The 14,791-nt window shown below is 36.3% G+C and overlaps 1 protein-coding gene across 7 annotated transcripts in view; it reads right to left on the bottom strand.

Moving 5' to 3' along the window:
* Window positions 1–14,791, bottom strand: part of JAK2 (Janus kinase 2) — an 87,257-nt gene that overhangs the window by 21,079 nt on the left and 51,387 nt on the right. For all 7 annotated transcript variants that reach the window (XM_059493146.1, XM_059493147.1, XM_059493148.1 and 4 more), the window contains 9 exons: window positions 12,926–13,045; window positions 10,417–10,574; window positions 9,594–9,705; window positions 7,760–7,946; window positions 5,533–5,660; window positions 4,881–5,015; window positions 3,431–3,518; window positions 1,325–1,452; window positions 426–564 (listed from right to left, as the gene is read on the bottom strand). In XM_059493146.1, the coding sequence (XP_059349129.1) occupies window positions 426–564; window positions 1,325–1,452; window positions 3,431–3,518; window positions 4,881–5,015; window positions 5,533–5,660; window positions 7,760–7,946; window positions 9,594–9,705; window positions 10,417–10,574; window positions 12,926–13,045 (1,195 nt within the window). The remainder of the gene's footprint in view (window positions 1–425; window positions 565–1,324; window positions 1,453–3,430; window positions 3,519–4,880; window positions 5,016–5,532; window positions 5,661–7,759; window positions 7,947–9,593; window positions 9,706–10,416; window positions 10,575–12,925; window positions 13,046–14,791) is intronic.

The raw sequence follows: 14,791 nt of genomic DNA on the forward strand, positions 1-14,791 counted from the left end.
GAACATGATTTTTAACTGCCAGTCAGCATTTTCAAAAGTGCATTTGGTTTCAGTTCTGAAAGTTCTTGATCAATTACAAGACACTAAGTTCAGCAGCTATCTGTAAATGTAAGAGACTATACTATATATTTACAATATAATGTAACAATAGTACTACCAATGAAACAGGGTTGAAAATGAGAACAGCAGAGAAAAAAGCTCACACAATGGAGAACTGTGGCCTTATTTCCTGTAGCTGTTTGCTAATTTAAAAGGTACACTCAAAACTGCTTGGCTAAGACTGTAGCGATAATTATAAAATGACACACAGATCAAGGAACTTACTGTGACAAAATTAGATTAGATGGTGGTCAAAAAAAACCCCACCCTTAAACTTATTTTTCAAGTCAGAAGCATTGAACAAGAAAGTTGATGCAAAGACTTACTGTCTCTTGGCAAAACTGTAATACTGATGCCAGGATCACTTAGCTTTATAAATGGGAGGTTTCCAGACTTCCTGTCTTCCTCTCTGATAAGCAAGATATTTTTTGCACAGACATTCCCATGAACAAGGCCTTTGTCCTCCTATAAACAGAAATCCATCTTTTACAAACTGACCAAAAGTCTTACTGTTGAAGAGATATTTAAAAACAAATACTGTACAGCATGAGGGAAACATCAGCAATTAAAATAATGATCACAGATTAAGTTCATCAAACTCCAGGTACACCATCAATTTCTCTCAAACTTACAGTTTTCAGCCAATTTTTGTTATTTGCTTAAAGTCTGAAACAATTTGACGTTTTTGAACTCAGAAGAATGCTCATCTATCCATTTAATATAAGAATATTTAAATCCTGTTAAGAAAAGACTTATCTAGTCACGTATCCTGTCTTGAATAATGGCCTTTATATTTAACTGGAATGACTGTAAGGTTGAGACCTAATGCCCAAGAAGAATGCAGTAGAGGAGTGAACAGTACAGTGTTTTCCCCTCCCAGTGGTTAAGTAATTATACTACCAGGAAATGGTTTATGTTCAACATCGTGAGCTGAGGTGGGAAGCCCAGAAAGGACTGATTTGTGGGGAGGATGGGGGGAAAGCATTACTGCAAATGTGTTTATATTTCATGCTAAAACATTAAGCATTAAAAAAGAATGGACATTCAACTACACTTTGTTCAAGATACAAAGTCTGTCTCTGGATATCTACTAAATAGCTGGTATATAGCCAATCCACTATCAAAACCCTCCAGAGTTTTAAGAATTCAGGTAATAGCTCAGCCTTTCTACACACATTAGTCAGAATCACTTGAATTCTGCAATTAACAAAACTGAACCACTTACCAGAAAATGCATGGCTAATGCCAACTGTTTGGCTACTTCCAGCTTCCACAAAATATTGATAATATTTTTGTTCTTTTTCAAGTATGTGTCCAAGGATCCAAATTTTACATATTCTTGTACAAGGATGTCTGATTCATAATGATAAAAAGAGTAACAATTAAAATCAACAACAAATAATAAAATTTCAAGACAGATTAATGACTTTAGTAGTACTCTTCTTTTGATACCTTGTTGGTGATCTAACTACAAATTTCAAGTTCTGTGGTATCTGAGTACCACCAAGAATACTCTATGTTCTTTATACTTTTTCAGAGTGTGGAAGTTCACCTAATTTCTTCTTACTAGATTTAATCTTTTAGGGTTAATAATTTAGATTTAATCTTTTACAGATTATCTTAAAATCCAGTGAGCATCTTTCCACCCTCACCTGAAAGGCACAAGAATGTAACTGTTGATGAAGCATAGTAGTGTATAGCACTATCAATGTGGTGAGCTGAATAACATTCAAGTCATTCACTTCATAGTTGTTTACTATTTATATTCTTACTGGAAAATGCAATGCTTTATTGACAAAAGATGCTTTGCTTGAAGACAGACAAGTATTTGCCCTAAAATTGTGCATATGTGTATGACATATGCCTTCATGCAGCCATCTAGCAAATTACTCCAGAAACAAGAACTGCCATCTTCATAATTTTCAACACAGTAATTTCAAATCACATGACTGAATCCTTGCTCTCAGCTGCAAGATGCTCACATTGAAGCTACTAGTATTATCTGACTGTAACAAAAATAACCCCGATTTTTTTAACAAATTCATTTTAGAGAGAGCAAATACTTTTTTTTTGCAATTATGTGAAAAAATTTTTATCGAATTTGTACATCAAGTGTGTAAACCACTGAATCAATAACAGCCTTAAAATGTAGTAAGTCTCTTGCCTTCAGAAATAGAATCACTCCTACAGGACAGCTATAATCTAAAGGTGAAATGTGTAAATAAATGTATGAAATATACCTCTTGCTTTTCAATTATAAACTTGATCTACCTGAAATTTTATATATCATCCCTGTGTGTGGTAAAATGAATAAAATACAAAAAACCCCATGTGGTTGTCTTGGCCAAACATAATGCTGTGCCTTTTCCAGCATTCTATGAGAGGTAATTTCTGATTACAGAGGTAAATTCTGATTACTGAATCCACCGTCTGTTTTGGAAATTCTTTCTCCCTAATGAAGGTAACCACCTATATAATATGCCCATACAATTATAAAATGCTTCCTTTCATACAAATTTCTAATCACAGAAAAAAAAAGGGTTTTGAGCAAACTGACATCTCAGCCCAAAGACTGAATGAAGAAGAAAAAATGTCAAAGTGAGATCCAGCAGTCATATTTGAAGTCACATTAGCATATGGCAACCATCCAAACTTAACATTTCATTTCAAGATGGTATAAATGTATTTCAGGTATTCTTAAAAAAATCTTATTGATACACAGTCACAAAGCTGTAAGCTAAACTGGAAAGACATTAAACTTTTGCAGACAACGCAAACATTTTATTGCTGCTACAATTTTGTAGTGTGTTTGCTGAATTACCAGGACCTCATATTTTTCAGAACGGGATCTCTAAACCAAACTTCCCAAAGTTATATTTGTTTTCATAAAGTCAGCACAGGTGGAAAAGGGTGGCAATGTCTGTTTCTAATCACAATAAATGAAGATTTTTCTGGATAACACAGTACCTCCCTTTCTAGCTAACCACAGCTGATGCAATGTAAGGATGCAATTTTTCTGGCACTTAAAAAGCTCATTCCAGAGGCACAGCAAAACTCATCTCAGACAGAACAGACATGACTGAGTCATCTACAGAGGTTACTATTCACACTGACTGTACTTTAAACAATTTTCCCTTTTCTTTTTTTTTACTATTAACTAGCTCTCAGATACCACGGCTAATACTGCAGCAGCATGAGCATGTATTAGCTGTCCAGCTGGTGTTGAACTTCTGCTGTTTTGATGGTTTTTCTCTGGTTTTATCCAAAAACAATGTCAAACTCTAGTAGAGACTTATAAAAATTAGTAAAAAAAGAATTAATTTCTACTCACTCTCTTCTCCACAAACACAGACTCCATAATTTAGCACCAAGTGTTTGTAAGAAAGCTGGCTCATCATACTTGCTGCTTCAAAAAAGGACTTTTTGGAAGGAGAGGGAGAGATTGAGAAAGAAAATACATCAGTAAAAACAAAGCCCCGAAGTTCTAATAAATTTACTAAATTTTTTCAAAACATTTCAACTATCTCTTTGCAAAGACCCTATGTAACATATTTTATATTGTTGTTGGTTTGTGTTTGGCAACTGTTTCTTGTTTGGTTGGTTTTTGCTTCAGTGTTTTTGTCGTGGAGGTTTTTTCCTAATTTTCTTTTTCTAAATAACTGGCGGTACACATTCCAGATAGGTTAAAAACCTCTTTCTCTACCGGCAAGTGTATCTCAACATTTTTAAAATAATCTTTTCTTTTTTTTCAGCATCAATTACCTAGGTAAATTGAAGGCAAATTTATCATACACTATTCACTTTCTAATTTATTCTGCGATATGCACTGTTCAGTTTCCAATTTATTTCTTTGTAGCACATTATTAAGTTAAAACACAAAAATTATTATGCAATTCATCCACTACAGCAAGACCTTCTCCAACCTTTTCAGGAAAGTTTCAAGTACTTTTATTGCTTGCTTTATTTTTTTATTATGTTCAGTGGCATCTCCACCTACACTTCCTTGTGTACTGGTTACTCACCCAACAAAGTGAAGTGAAAATGAGAACATTTTCCTTCAGGTGACTATATCTTTATTTATATCCTCTGAACTTTTAGTAACTGATTCATACTTTAAAATATAAATTTATTACCTATGTTATCAAAAGCAGTTTTATAAAGTTACATTACTATAATAAACATTACTACATCTTGTGAAATTCAGTTCTCACATACAGAGCCTTGGGCTTTATTACACTACCAGTTTATTAGTTTGCGCACAAAAGCATTTCAGGTCTGCTAAAAGCACCACTCAAAAAGTGAGAGGGCTCAGTATTATGGGTGAATCCATGTATGCCGAGTTTTTCTCATGCATAAATACTTCTGATTACTTGATTTTATTGGAAAATCTGAAGACACTCTATCCAGAGGAAGTTTTTTCCATAAATGGTCCCTTGTCTATAAATAATGAATTTACTGGTTAAGACTATCCTGTGGCCATACCACCCCTCCTCTGGTACTTTAATTGTATAAATTACTTGTTCCTCAGATCTCAGTGGGTAGTTCTGAATTCTCTCACAGGTGGTGGGAACAGGGGAAATAAAGTACATAGGTGTACTTCCCAAAGCCAGTCTCAAATCCATATTCCCAGTGCCACAAGTCTAAGCATGAGCTTGGTTCAACAAACAACTCTACCACACAAATACTCATTTATCAAGTAAATGGGTAATGCTTATGAAAAGAAGACTAATGCTCAGCATAGCATGGACAAATGTTATATAGCAGTCAACAATCACACCAACCTCAGAGTAGTTTCTGTGCACTTTATCCAGCACCTTTAAAAGAACTTCAGTTTGATGGAGCTGGCCATAGTCTCCCACTTCTTTCCTTACACCTTTGAAAATCTTAGTAAATGTGCCCTGTCCAAGACTCTCCTCCTAAAAGGAAGGAAGGATACAGACAGAATAAAATCAAAAATATCTGCCTGTTTTAAAAGATATCTTTAGAACCCCCCCCCCCCGCCCCGTATAAGCATATGCTAGTCTTTAGAGGTGTGCTGGCTGTAGAGTCCAGCTGAGAAGGAAAGGGAGCAACTATATGAGAAACATCTAAATTTTTGCTTGTTTTTTATTGATTACTCAAGGATCTCAGAAAACAACTTGCTGCAAGAACCAGAGAGGAAGCAATTCCATTATTTAACGGAATGCTATGTATTTAGACATCTCTAGAACCAAGTAACTGTTATTGCTGTCCAAACAATGCTTCTTAATTATAAAAAAATAGTTATTTGCATTACTGAAAAATAAAAAAAATTATTTTCCACAACTCTAAGGAAAGATTACAGCAAAATCTCCCAGCTCAGGTAAGATTCTTTTAAACACATGCCTAGGTTTTTAAAAATCGGTGCATATTAAACCCAAAATCTGCAGTAGAAAAAGCAACAAACTGACTTACGAATATCAAGTCCTCATTACGGATTTTGTGAAAAACCATTTGATTGACATTATTGTGTCTCTGTAGCATAGGTGATGAAGGTACATCAGAAACACTATTGCTTCTGAAGACTAGGAGATTTGATTTATCTGGGAGAAGAAAGAGGGAAAGGAAAACCAAAGTAAATTTGTAAAATATAAAACTAAACCAATAGTGTTTCAGAAGGGTTCATAATGAGGGGCTCCTGATTCAACACAAACAAGATAGCACATTGAGATCAGTGTATTTTAAAAGCCACACAGCATTAAACTGAAATCAAAGTCTGATATTTTCTAATCAGCAAAATCATCTAGGTTCACTCATGAGTTTTGTGTTTCTTTTGACAAACATAATGAAAATATTCCTAGCCCCTTTCACATTTTAACTGCTGCATTATTTGTAATAACAACTGGGGATGGAAAAGGGGACGTAAATTACCTTCTTTTATAATACAAAGTCGAGCAAGTCTTATACTAAAACTAAATCTGAAAAGTATGTCTTTGTGGGTATCTGCTCATATCCATGATTATATTTATTCAATAATTTATCATTCTGATGCATATAAATTTTTTATTTTAATGGAATAATGTTAAAAATTTATTCTCTATAATGTGCATACATATTTACTTGTTACATCATTTCTAAGGTTTTGAATCCAGTGGCTACTTTCAATCAAATTTGAGAGAAGTAAAAGTTATATCATATAGTCTGTTCTGGCAAGTTTGTCTTTAAATAAGAACTTTGATAAAGACAAAGACAGTATTAAACTGTATGTAGTACTACTTAGAAGGGCAGATATTTAAAGATTTCATAAAGGAGGAAGATATGAATATCAAAGACAGGGGAAAAAAATAAATGCAAATGCAAGAAAAATCCCCTCCTCAGGCAGACGCCCTATTCCATGTGTAATTTTTAAGTATTAAAAAGGAGCTGAAACCACACTGCAGACTTGACATAGCTCAGCTAAGATCAACAATGACAGAAATTCACTGACATTGTTGGTTCCATTGCCTTTGGAAGTATTCTCAGTGATAAATAATTCATTTAGTAGCTCTTTCCTTCTCAAGACATGAAAATACTTGATGTAAGAAGAAATGCTGCTGCACACAATCCACTGCAATTAAGAAACCAGTTTTGCTTCTAATCACAAAACTGGTTACCATGATTACTTCTGAAAGACTATCTTACACCAAAATTTTGCAGACCGCGACTGGAAACTATGAGTAAGAAGATGAATAAATAGATCAGTGAAATAAAAAAAAACCCACACAAATGTATCACAGAATCACAAAATATTTTGAGTTGGAGGGAACCACAAGGATTATCAAGTCCCGCTCCTGGCCCTGCACAGGACCATCCCCAAAAGTCACACCACATGCCTGAGAGCATTGTCCAAACACTTCTTGAGCTCTGTCAGGCTCGGTGCTGTGGCCGCTTCCCTGGGGAGCTGTTCCAGTGCCCAAACACCCTCTGGGTGAAAAAGCTTTTTCTAATACCCAACCTAAACCTCCCCGGCACAGATTCAGGCCATTCCCTCGGGTCCTGTCACCGTCACCACAAAGAAGAGATCAGTGTCTGCCCCTCCTCTTCCCCTCATGAGGAAGCTGTAACTGCAGTGAGGCGTCTCCTCATTCCCCTCTTCTCCAGGATGAACAGAAAAACTGACGTCAGCCACTCCTCATACAGCTTCCCCTCCTTTGGACGCTCTCCAGTAGCTTTATATCTCTCTTACACTGTGGCACCCAGAGCTGCCCCCAGCACTCGAGGTGAGGCTGCCCCAGCTCAGAGCAGAGCAGGACAATCCCCTCCCTTGCCTGGCTGGCCATGCTGTCCCTGATGGCCCCCAGGACATGCTTAGCTCTCCTGGCTGCCAGGGCACTGCTCACCCATGTTCAGCTTGCCACAGACCAGAGTTCCAGATCCCTTTCCATGGCACTGCTCTCCAGCAACTCATTCCCCAGTCTGTACATCCAGGGTTGCCCCATCCCAGCTGCAGGATCTGACATTTTCCTTCATATGAAACTTCGTATGGCAGGTGATTGCCCCATTCTCTGAGGTCTCTTTAAAGGGCTTCCTTGCCTTCAAGGGTACCAATAGTTCCTCCCAGTTTTGTATCATGCATCTACCTGAGAGCCATTTCGTATTAACTTATTTTTAAGTCTTTAATCTAGAAAATAGAAAACTTTCTGCTTAGAAATCTCTCTCTTACCTTTTGGTTTTGGAGGACAGCATTTGATGAACTGGAAAATTATGCTGTCTGAACGGACAGTTTCTGTCTGGTAACAGGTCAAGAGATCCTTAAGATTACTAAAACTTCTCTTGGTTCCACTAAGATTATATTCTCCATTCTCATTCTTCGTAATTAAGCAGTGCTTATAATCTGTAGTACTGTCACGCTGCAGAAAAATTTTCCATTAACAATGAAATTGATTAATATTTAATATTTGAAAGCTTATCTAAATGTATAGCACTCTACTAATTAGAGAAAGGATGCTTCAGTAAAATATGATCATAATTTGTTATTTTGTTCTCACTATGTAATATTGATTCTGAGAAAACATGACTCTACTCCCATTACTGGAACTAGCATGTTGATGCTAGAGAAAAACAAATGTTAATGAAATCTGAAAAGATGGAGCTGAGAAAACAGATAATGGATCCTAGGAAAAATCCTTCAGAGCTATTAAGGAAAGCTCATTCACCCTGACATGGGGTTACATCAAAGCAAAATTTTGCTGGAAGCAATAGCCCTAATGCTTATGCTCCATGTTTGTTTGGCAGATTTGGAGATCTCAGCTGTAATTCTGTTTTCGTGTCATCTCCAGCACAGTTCTAAGAAATTACTTCCTAATATGTGTTTTTAATATGCACTGAATTATTTTCACAAAGACTATTGAAAAGATACCATTAAACATTTTTAAGCAAGATGAACTCTTAACAGTGCTTTCGTGATGCTGTATCTCAATCCTGCAACAAATGTTTCAACAAATTCTGAATATAAAAAGTCTTCCAATGACTTGCTCAAGTCTCAGAAAAAGAAAAAAAAGTTGCAGTAAAGTCACTTAAAGGCAATGGTAGTCTTCTCTCACAAGCTTGACTCTCAACTTTGCCTCTCTAAGCTTGTTCAGGAACTGATTTCTTTGTCTACAAAATTCCCTACCAAACATACCTCACTGATTGGACACAACATTTCTCCATTCACACATCAGCATTACTTGGTCATTTTCAGAAATGTACCTATCTCTGACAGTATTAGCAAACTTGCTAGCTCGCTGTATACCAGCAGGAAAATTCTAGTATTACCTTTCCTAGCTAAAAACACAAAGGGAGCTCTGCTAATGTAATTAAGGATAAATCCATTCTTGAAAAAAGATCATGAAATTATTTAACAGCAATAATAAAGCATTATGTCATCACTAGCTGCAATGCCAGAGAGAACAGGTACATCTGGTTCTCTAAGTACCCATATGCATTTCCAGGGTGGTCTTCTCTCTAGCTAACAACAGAAATACCCAGGAGATTTGTGTTGATGTAACAGCTGCCAAATAATATAGTAGTATTGGGGATGAGGACAAGACCCAAACCCAGAAGAACCTGTGAAGGAGGCACTCTCAGATTGTCAAAGGCTGTATACCCAATCTAATGGAGCCCCACTTGTGAGGGTGGGGGAGGAGGTATGTGGAAAACCCAGGGAAAAACTCAAGTAAAAATCCCCAAATGTTAAAAAAATAGAAAACCCATCAGATTGCTCCAGCTCCATCTCCCAAATATTTATCCCAACATTACAGTCCCAAGATCCATGTCATCTCCAGAACTCTTAGGCTCTCTTCCCTTGGTCTCCAAGGCATGTGCATCAGCAATTCGGTATCAACTCTGACTTTTCTCACAAGACCCTGAAAATTGCCCTGTCTGACAAAAGTAGCTATAGAATATACATACCAGACAAACATTCTGGGGGAAAATTCAGAATCATTTACCGAACATCTCAGGCTCATTGTTATATCACAACAAAAATTAAATAGGCACTAAGACAGAATACAAACCTCTATAGCAAAGGTAAGGAAGTATTTTTTAAAATCTTTAGGACTGCAGCGAAGGACATAGAAACCAGTCTGATTACCCGCCTTCTTCAGTTTACTGATAGCAAAGTCCATGCTGCAGTAAAAAGAAAATGTTTAATGCTGCATAATTGCAAAATGCATAAATATAAGATGTTGAGTAATGAGCAATATTAACAAATATCTAATAGAACAATAAGTAAAACTTTCAATTTTGTACAGCTTTCTTTAAGATAATCTCTCTGCCCTTTATTTTCCAATATATAGGGTGATTGCTTATGTAGAGAGCAGCATATTGAAATTTTTTTATACTAAACCATCACAATTATTTATCCAATAAGAAATGTTAAGGGCTAAAAAAATATATTCCCCACAGCTTATGATATGATTTTCAACATGCATTATGAAAGAAGCTACAATAAAATTACCTAACAAATAAGCTTAAATTAGCAAAACATTTGTGTGGCTAAAAAAGATGGGTTTAACCAGGAAAGTGGCTAACAAGAAAAAAGAGCTGAAATAAAACAACATTCATTATTATTATAAGAACTAATTTCCTCTTAAACAAGTCTTGCTAACTCACTATTTCTGTCCCTATCAAGGAATTATCTTTCCACTTAATTTTTATAACATGTCACAAAGGCACTGTATTTTACAAGTGAAAAATAAGATGAAAAATATAAAGCATTTTATGTTACATAAAAGCAATTAAAAACATTTTAAGATGCCTACCACAGTTCACAGACAACTAAAGCTCATCTTCCAAAAAAATATTGAATTATCATATTACTAAAAAAAAAATACTTACAAAATTGGCCCATGACAGTTGCTTTGGATATTTTCAAGGACTGATGGTGGAGCAACTTCTTTACAGAGATAATGATGGGCATCCGCTGTTAATCTGTAATATCCATCAATTAATGATACAAAGGAGAGAGCTTCTCTTAATGACTGAAATTCAGCCTCCTGTTCAATTGCCAGAAAACAATGTGGGGTAGGGAGGGAGAGAGAAGTTCAGTTTTTAATAGGCAATAAAAAATTCCTGAATATGCTAATGATATAAAAGATATGCATATCTATGCACTATGCACATTAAAGACATTAATAAAAGCAGTTTTTAACTGATGTTTGTACCTTCTACCTTATTGTTATGATTCAAAACTTGATAGCAACCTTCAGTGTTCAATATTAAATCCAAACCAAAGAAAACAGAGAAGTTGTGGATGCCTTATCCCTGGAACAGGCTTTTGAGCAATCTGCTCTAATGAACTGTGTCCCAGCCCAGGCAGGGGCATTGGAACCAGCTGATCTTTAAAGTCCCTCCCAACTCCAACCATTCCACGATTCTATGAAATCTGCCTTTAAAAAAAAACAAACCCTAGTCTAAGTAGATGAAACAGCAGAGTAATGCCAATATGAAAGCATGTGAAAGGGAAAAACAAGTAGATACAAGTCAGCATGCAGATACCTACTGCACTGCCAATACAGTCTGGTTCATTTCCCTAAAGGAAAGCCTTCACTTATCAAAGATTTATATGTCTGCCTTCAAGCAGAAAAGAAAAATCTCCAGGAAAGTACCTGCCTGAAAACTGAACTACTAGTCAGCAAAAACTAGCATCCTCAGGTGGATCATAGACAGAAGATGACGTTTTACTACTATGAAGACTGCTACACTGGAGAGAAGCAGGGAGAAAAATGGTGTGGTCAAAGGAAAATGGGTGTGAAAAAAGGTCTTATGCACAGTATGATTAACAGATAAAAGCAGGGGGAAAAATGCATTAATCTGCAACAACATATTAATTGCTGCAAATAAAACAAAAACAGAGAAGCATTTTCTGAGCCACCCTAGGTTTCATTCAGTAGTGTAACCCAAGAGAACAGGCCTTAGGATGTCTTTGCCTGAGACATACTTAGCTGAGCACATTTGGCAAGTTCTTTGCTAGAGAGCAATAAAAAGAGGTGTTTTTGACTAAGTGTTAAGAATTTGGTGTCTTCAAACTCCTTTTTAAGAGGACCAGGACCAGGACACAACTGCAGACCATGGTGCAGACCATGGTGAGGCAGCTATGCCTCTGCAGCCCATGGAAGTTCATAGTGCAGCAGAGATACTCCTGCAGCCCATGAAGAACCTCATGTCACAGAAGTAGGATATGCCTCAAGGAGGTTGTGACCCCATGGGAAGCCTACAAGGAAACATAGATGTTGGCAGGATTTGTGGCCCCATGAGCCACTATGGAGCTGTGGAGAAGCCTGTTCCTGGAGAACTGCACTTTGTGGAAGTGACCAGCACTGGAGCAGTTCATGAAGAACTGCATCCTATGGAAACAATATGCATTGGAGAAGTTCATGAAGGACTCTCCACCATTGGAGGGATCCCTTGCTGAAGCAGGGGATGAGTTGAGGAAGACTGAGAGGCATAGACAACACGCAATGAACTGACCACACCTCCCATTCTCAATGCTCTACACTGCTGAGGGGAAGGAAGTAGAGAATAAGGAATAAAGTTGGTCCATAAAGAAGGGAGGGGTGGTGGGAAAATATTTTTAGGATTTTTTATTCTCATTACCCTACTCTGAAACAAATTCAAAAAATTTCCCCAAGTCAATTCTGTTTTGTCCATGATGGTTAATACATCAGCAATATCTATCCTTATCTTGACCCACAAGCCTTTCATTGCATTTTCTCTCCTCTGTTCAAGCTGAAGAGGGGAGTGATTAGAGCAGATTTGGTGGGCACCTTGTGCCCAGCCAGGATCAGCCCACCCCACAATTCTGTGATAGTTATACCTGCTGGAAAGCCTAACTCAAATGCAAGGTTGTAGTTCAAATAAAAAGCTTTTTATATTTGGGCATAAAATACTTTCTTAAGATCTTCTTCAAAGAATTGTACACAGTAAAAGCAGTAACATTAATTTTGTCCTGATACTTATTTTGTATCATCTTTCTTCAGAACATTTTGAAGCCTTTTTGAATGTGTTGGTCTCTAGCAGACAGCTTATCAGGACACCATGGAAACAGCACACTTGAGAAATGAAACCATGGACTCAGGTTTAAGACTAATAAACAAAAGAACCAATCTGTGCACCAGAAATTTTCCTCAGATATAAACATCCATTTCTATTTCATTTCAAGCACACAGCTTTGAATGCAGGAAACCTTTAGTATTCTGATAACACCCCTTACACTGCTGATAGTGTTTAGTTTTATCTCATGCTTAATTAACATAGTCATGGATTATATAATACTATGCATACAATAATCACACAGCTTGCTCAAAGCAGTATCTGTTAGAAAGAACAGCAACCAAAGTAAACAGACCAGATTCTTGCTGTCTTGTTTGTGAATGGTGACAATTCTTCTCTCACTGGAGCCTTCTTGGCTCGCTTGTTTAATGCTGACATCAATGATATCAGGAAAATCACAGTATGTTTGTAAATCCTGCAACAAATATCATACAATTTCAGTAATAACATAAACAGCAATTAAAAATTCTCACCTATTTGCAGCATTGGAACTTCTACAACTCTGAACTCGTAAGCTAACAACAAAGAGGATTATAAAACCTTAACCATGCCATTACAAGCAAATAAAGCATTTTTTCCTTTATGGAATCATCACTAGGAAAATAAATTGAAGAACAGACCGAGATCCAGGAACCATGAACAGAAATATCCACATATGGGCTTGAGTTTTTATCATTGTAGATATTTCTTCACTCTGTAGTATTTTATGAACAGTGGAACATTTAGATTACTTTTGTGAGAAGGTTTTTTTTTTTTGTGAGCTTATTATTGGTATCCTGATTAAACAGGTTTAGAAAGCCCGTTAACAATACAAAATGTCATAACTGCATTCAGAGTGATACAAGCTGCAAATCTAGCTGGATGAAGAAAAAGTGTACGGTAGTCCTCTCAGTCCTACCTACTTGTTCTTCTGGTTGGTGAAAATGTAAACTTGCAAAACAAATTTCTTCACAATCTACTCCACCCACGTATGGCATTACATACAAATAAATAAAAATTATTTTTCAGTTCAGTATCTAAATAACAATTCATCAGTAAAGCTTACCGAAACGAGTTACAATCATGTTTACAAGCATCCATATTAATTAATCCAATTTTCAAAACCAACTTTATACATAGTTTCTTTACCAGTAAAAATATATGCAGTGTCTGTCAATAATAGGATGATAACATTTTATTTATGAAAAAATAATTTGGCAATCTATACAAAAACATCATTCATTCAAACACTATGCCTACTAAAGGCTTGGTTGCCAAGCTCAAACAGCATAGTATGCATACACTGTGTACACCTAAAACTGGAAATTGCAGAATCTGACATTTATGACAGCTCCTGTCACAGCACTTTGCATTTAGAGGAGAATTAAGGAAGGCAGAGGGCTGATACATAGCAACTATTAATGAAGTAATTGTCAATCTACAAATATTCCAACATCACACTTCAAAAAATATGGGCATGTAATCAGATTTACTTTTTGCTAAGTATTGAAAAAACCCACTAGCATATAGCATTTTTTACAAATTATTACAGCACACTATAGAAATGCAACTTTTTGTACTTTGGTCTTGTCTGCTACATATTACAAATCAAAATTACCAAACCAATGAAATGATTTTGAAAAGAACACACATACTCCAGTTTGCCTTTACTTTTACCTCTGCATAACTCCCACACTCTCAATGTACACTGTTTTGAGTTTCTATCGAGTTTTGGTAAACTCAACATAATGAACAGTTGTGATGGGAAATCTCACACACACACGCACAAAAAGTAATACCAAAAAATAAAAATGCAGCAGTACATGATTACTAGTGCTTATAGGAACCACTAAGCACCTATTCCTGAAGAAAGACTATAGGGACTCCACAATCACACAGATGTCATTTTAAATTTGCTGAGACACTGGTAGGTGTCTAACTGCAGCAGGAAAGAGATAGAAGAGAATTTGCCTCTTGTTTGGAGTCCTTAGATCACAGCTTTCAAAGAAGATTTGGGGGATTTCTGCATTTTATCTACACCTGGGGGCACAGTCATTACATTTTCACATTTTTTGTATGCCATTGTGAAGTAAAATTTGCCTACCAACTCTGCTTGAGGTAAATCAGAACTTCTAAAACAAGCTTACTACTCTGTTCCATAAAAAGTTATTAAAATAATTTT

Source organism: Ammospiza nelsoni, chromosome Z (assembly GCF_027579445.1).
Source record: "Ammospiza nelsoni isolate bAmmNel1 chromosome Z, bAmmNel1.pri, whole genome shotgun sequence".
Taxonomy (NCBI): Eukaryota; Metazoa; Chordata; class Aves; order Passeriformes; family Passerellidae; genus Ammospiza; species Ammospiza nelsoni.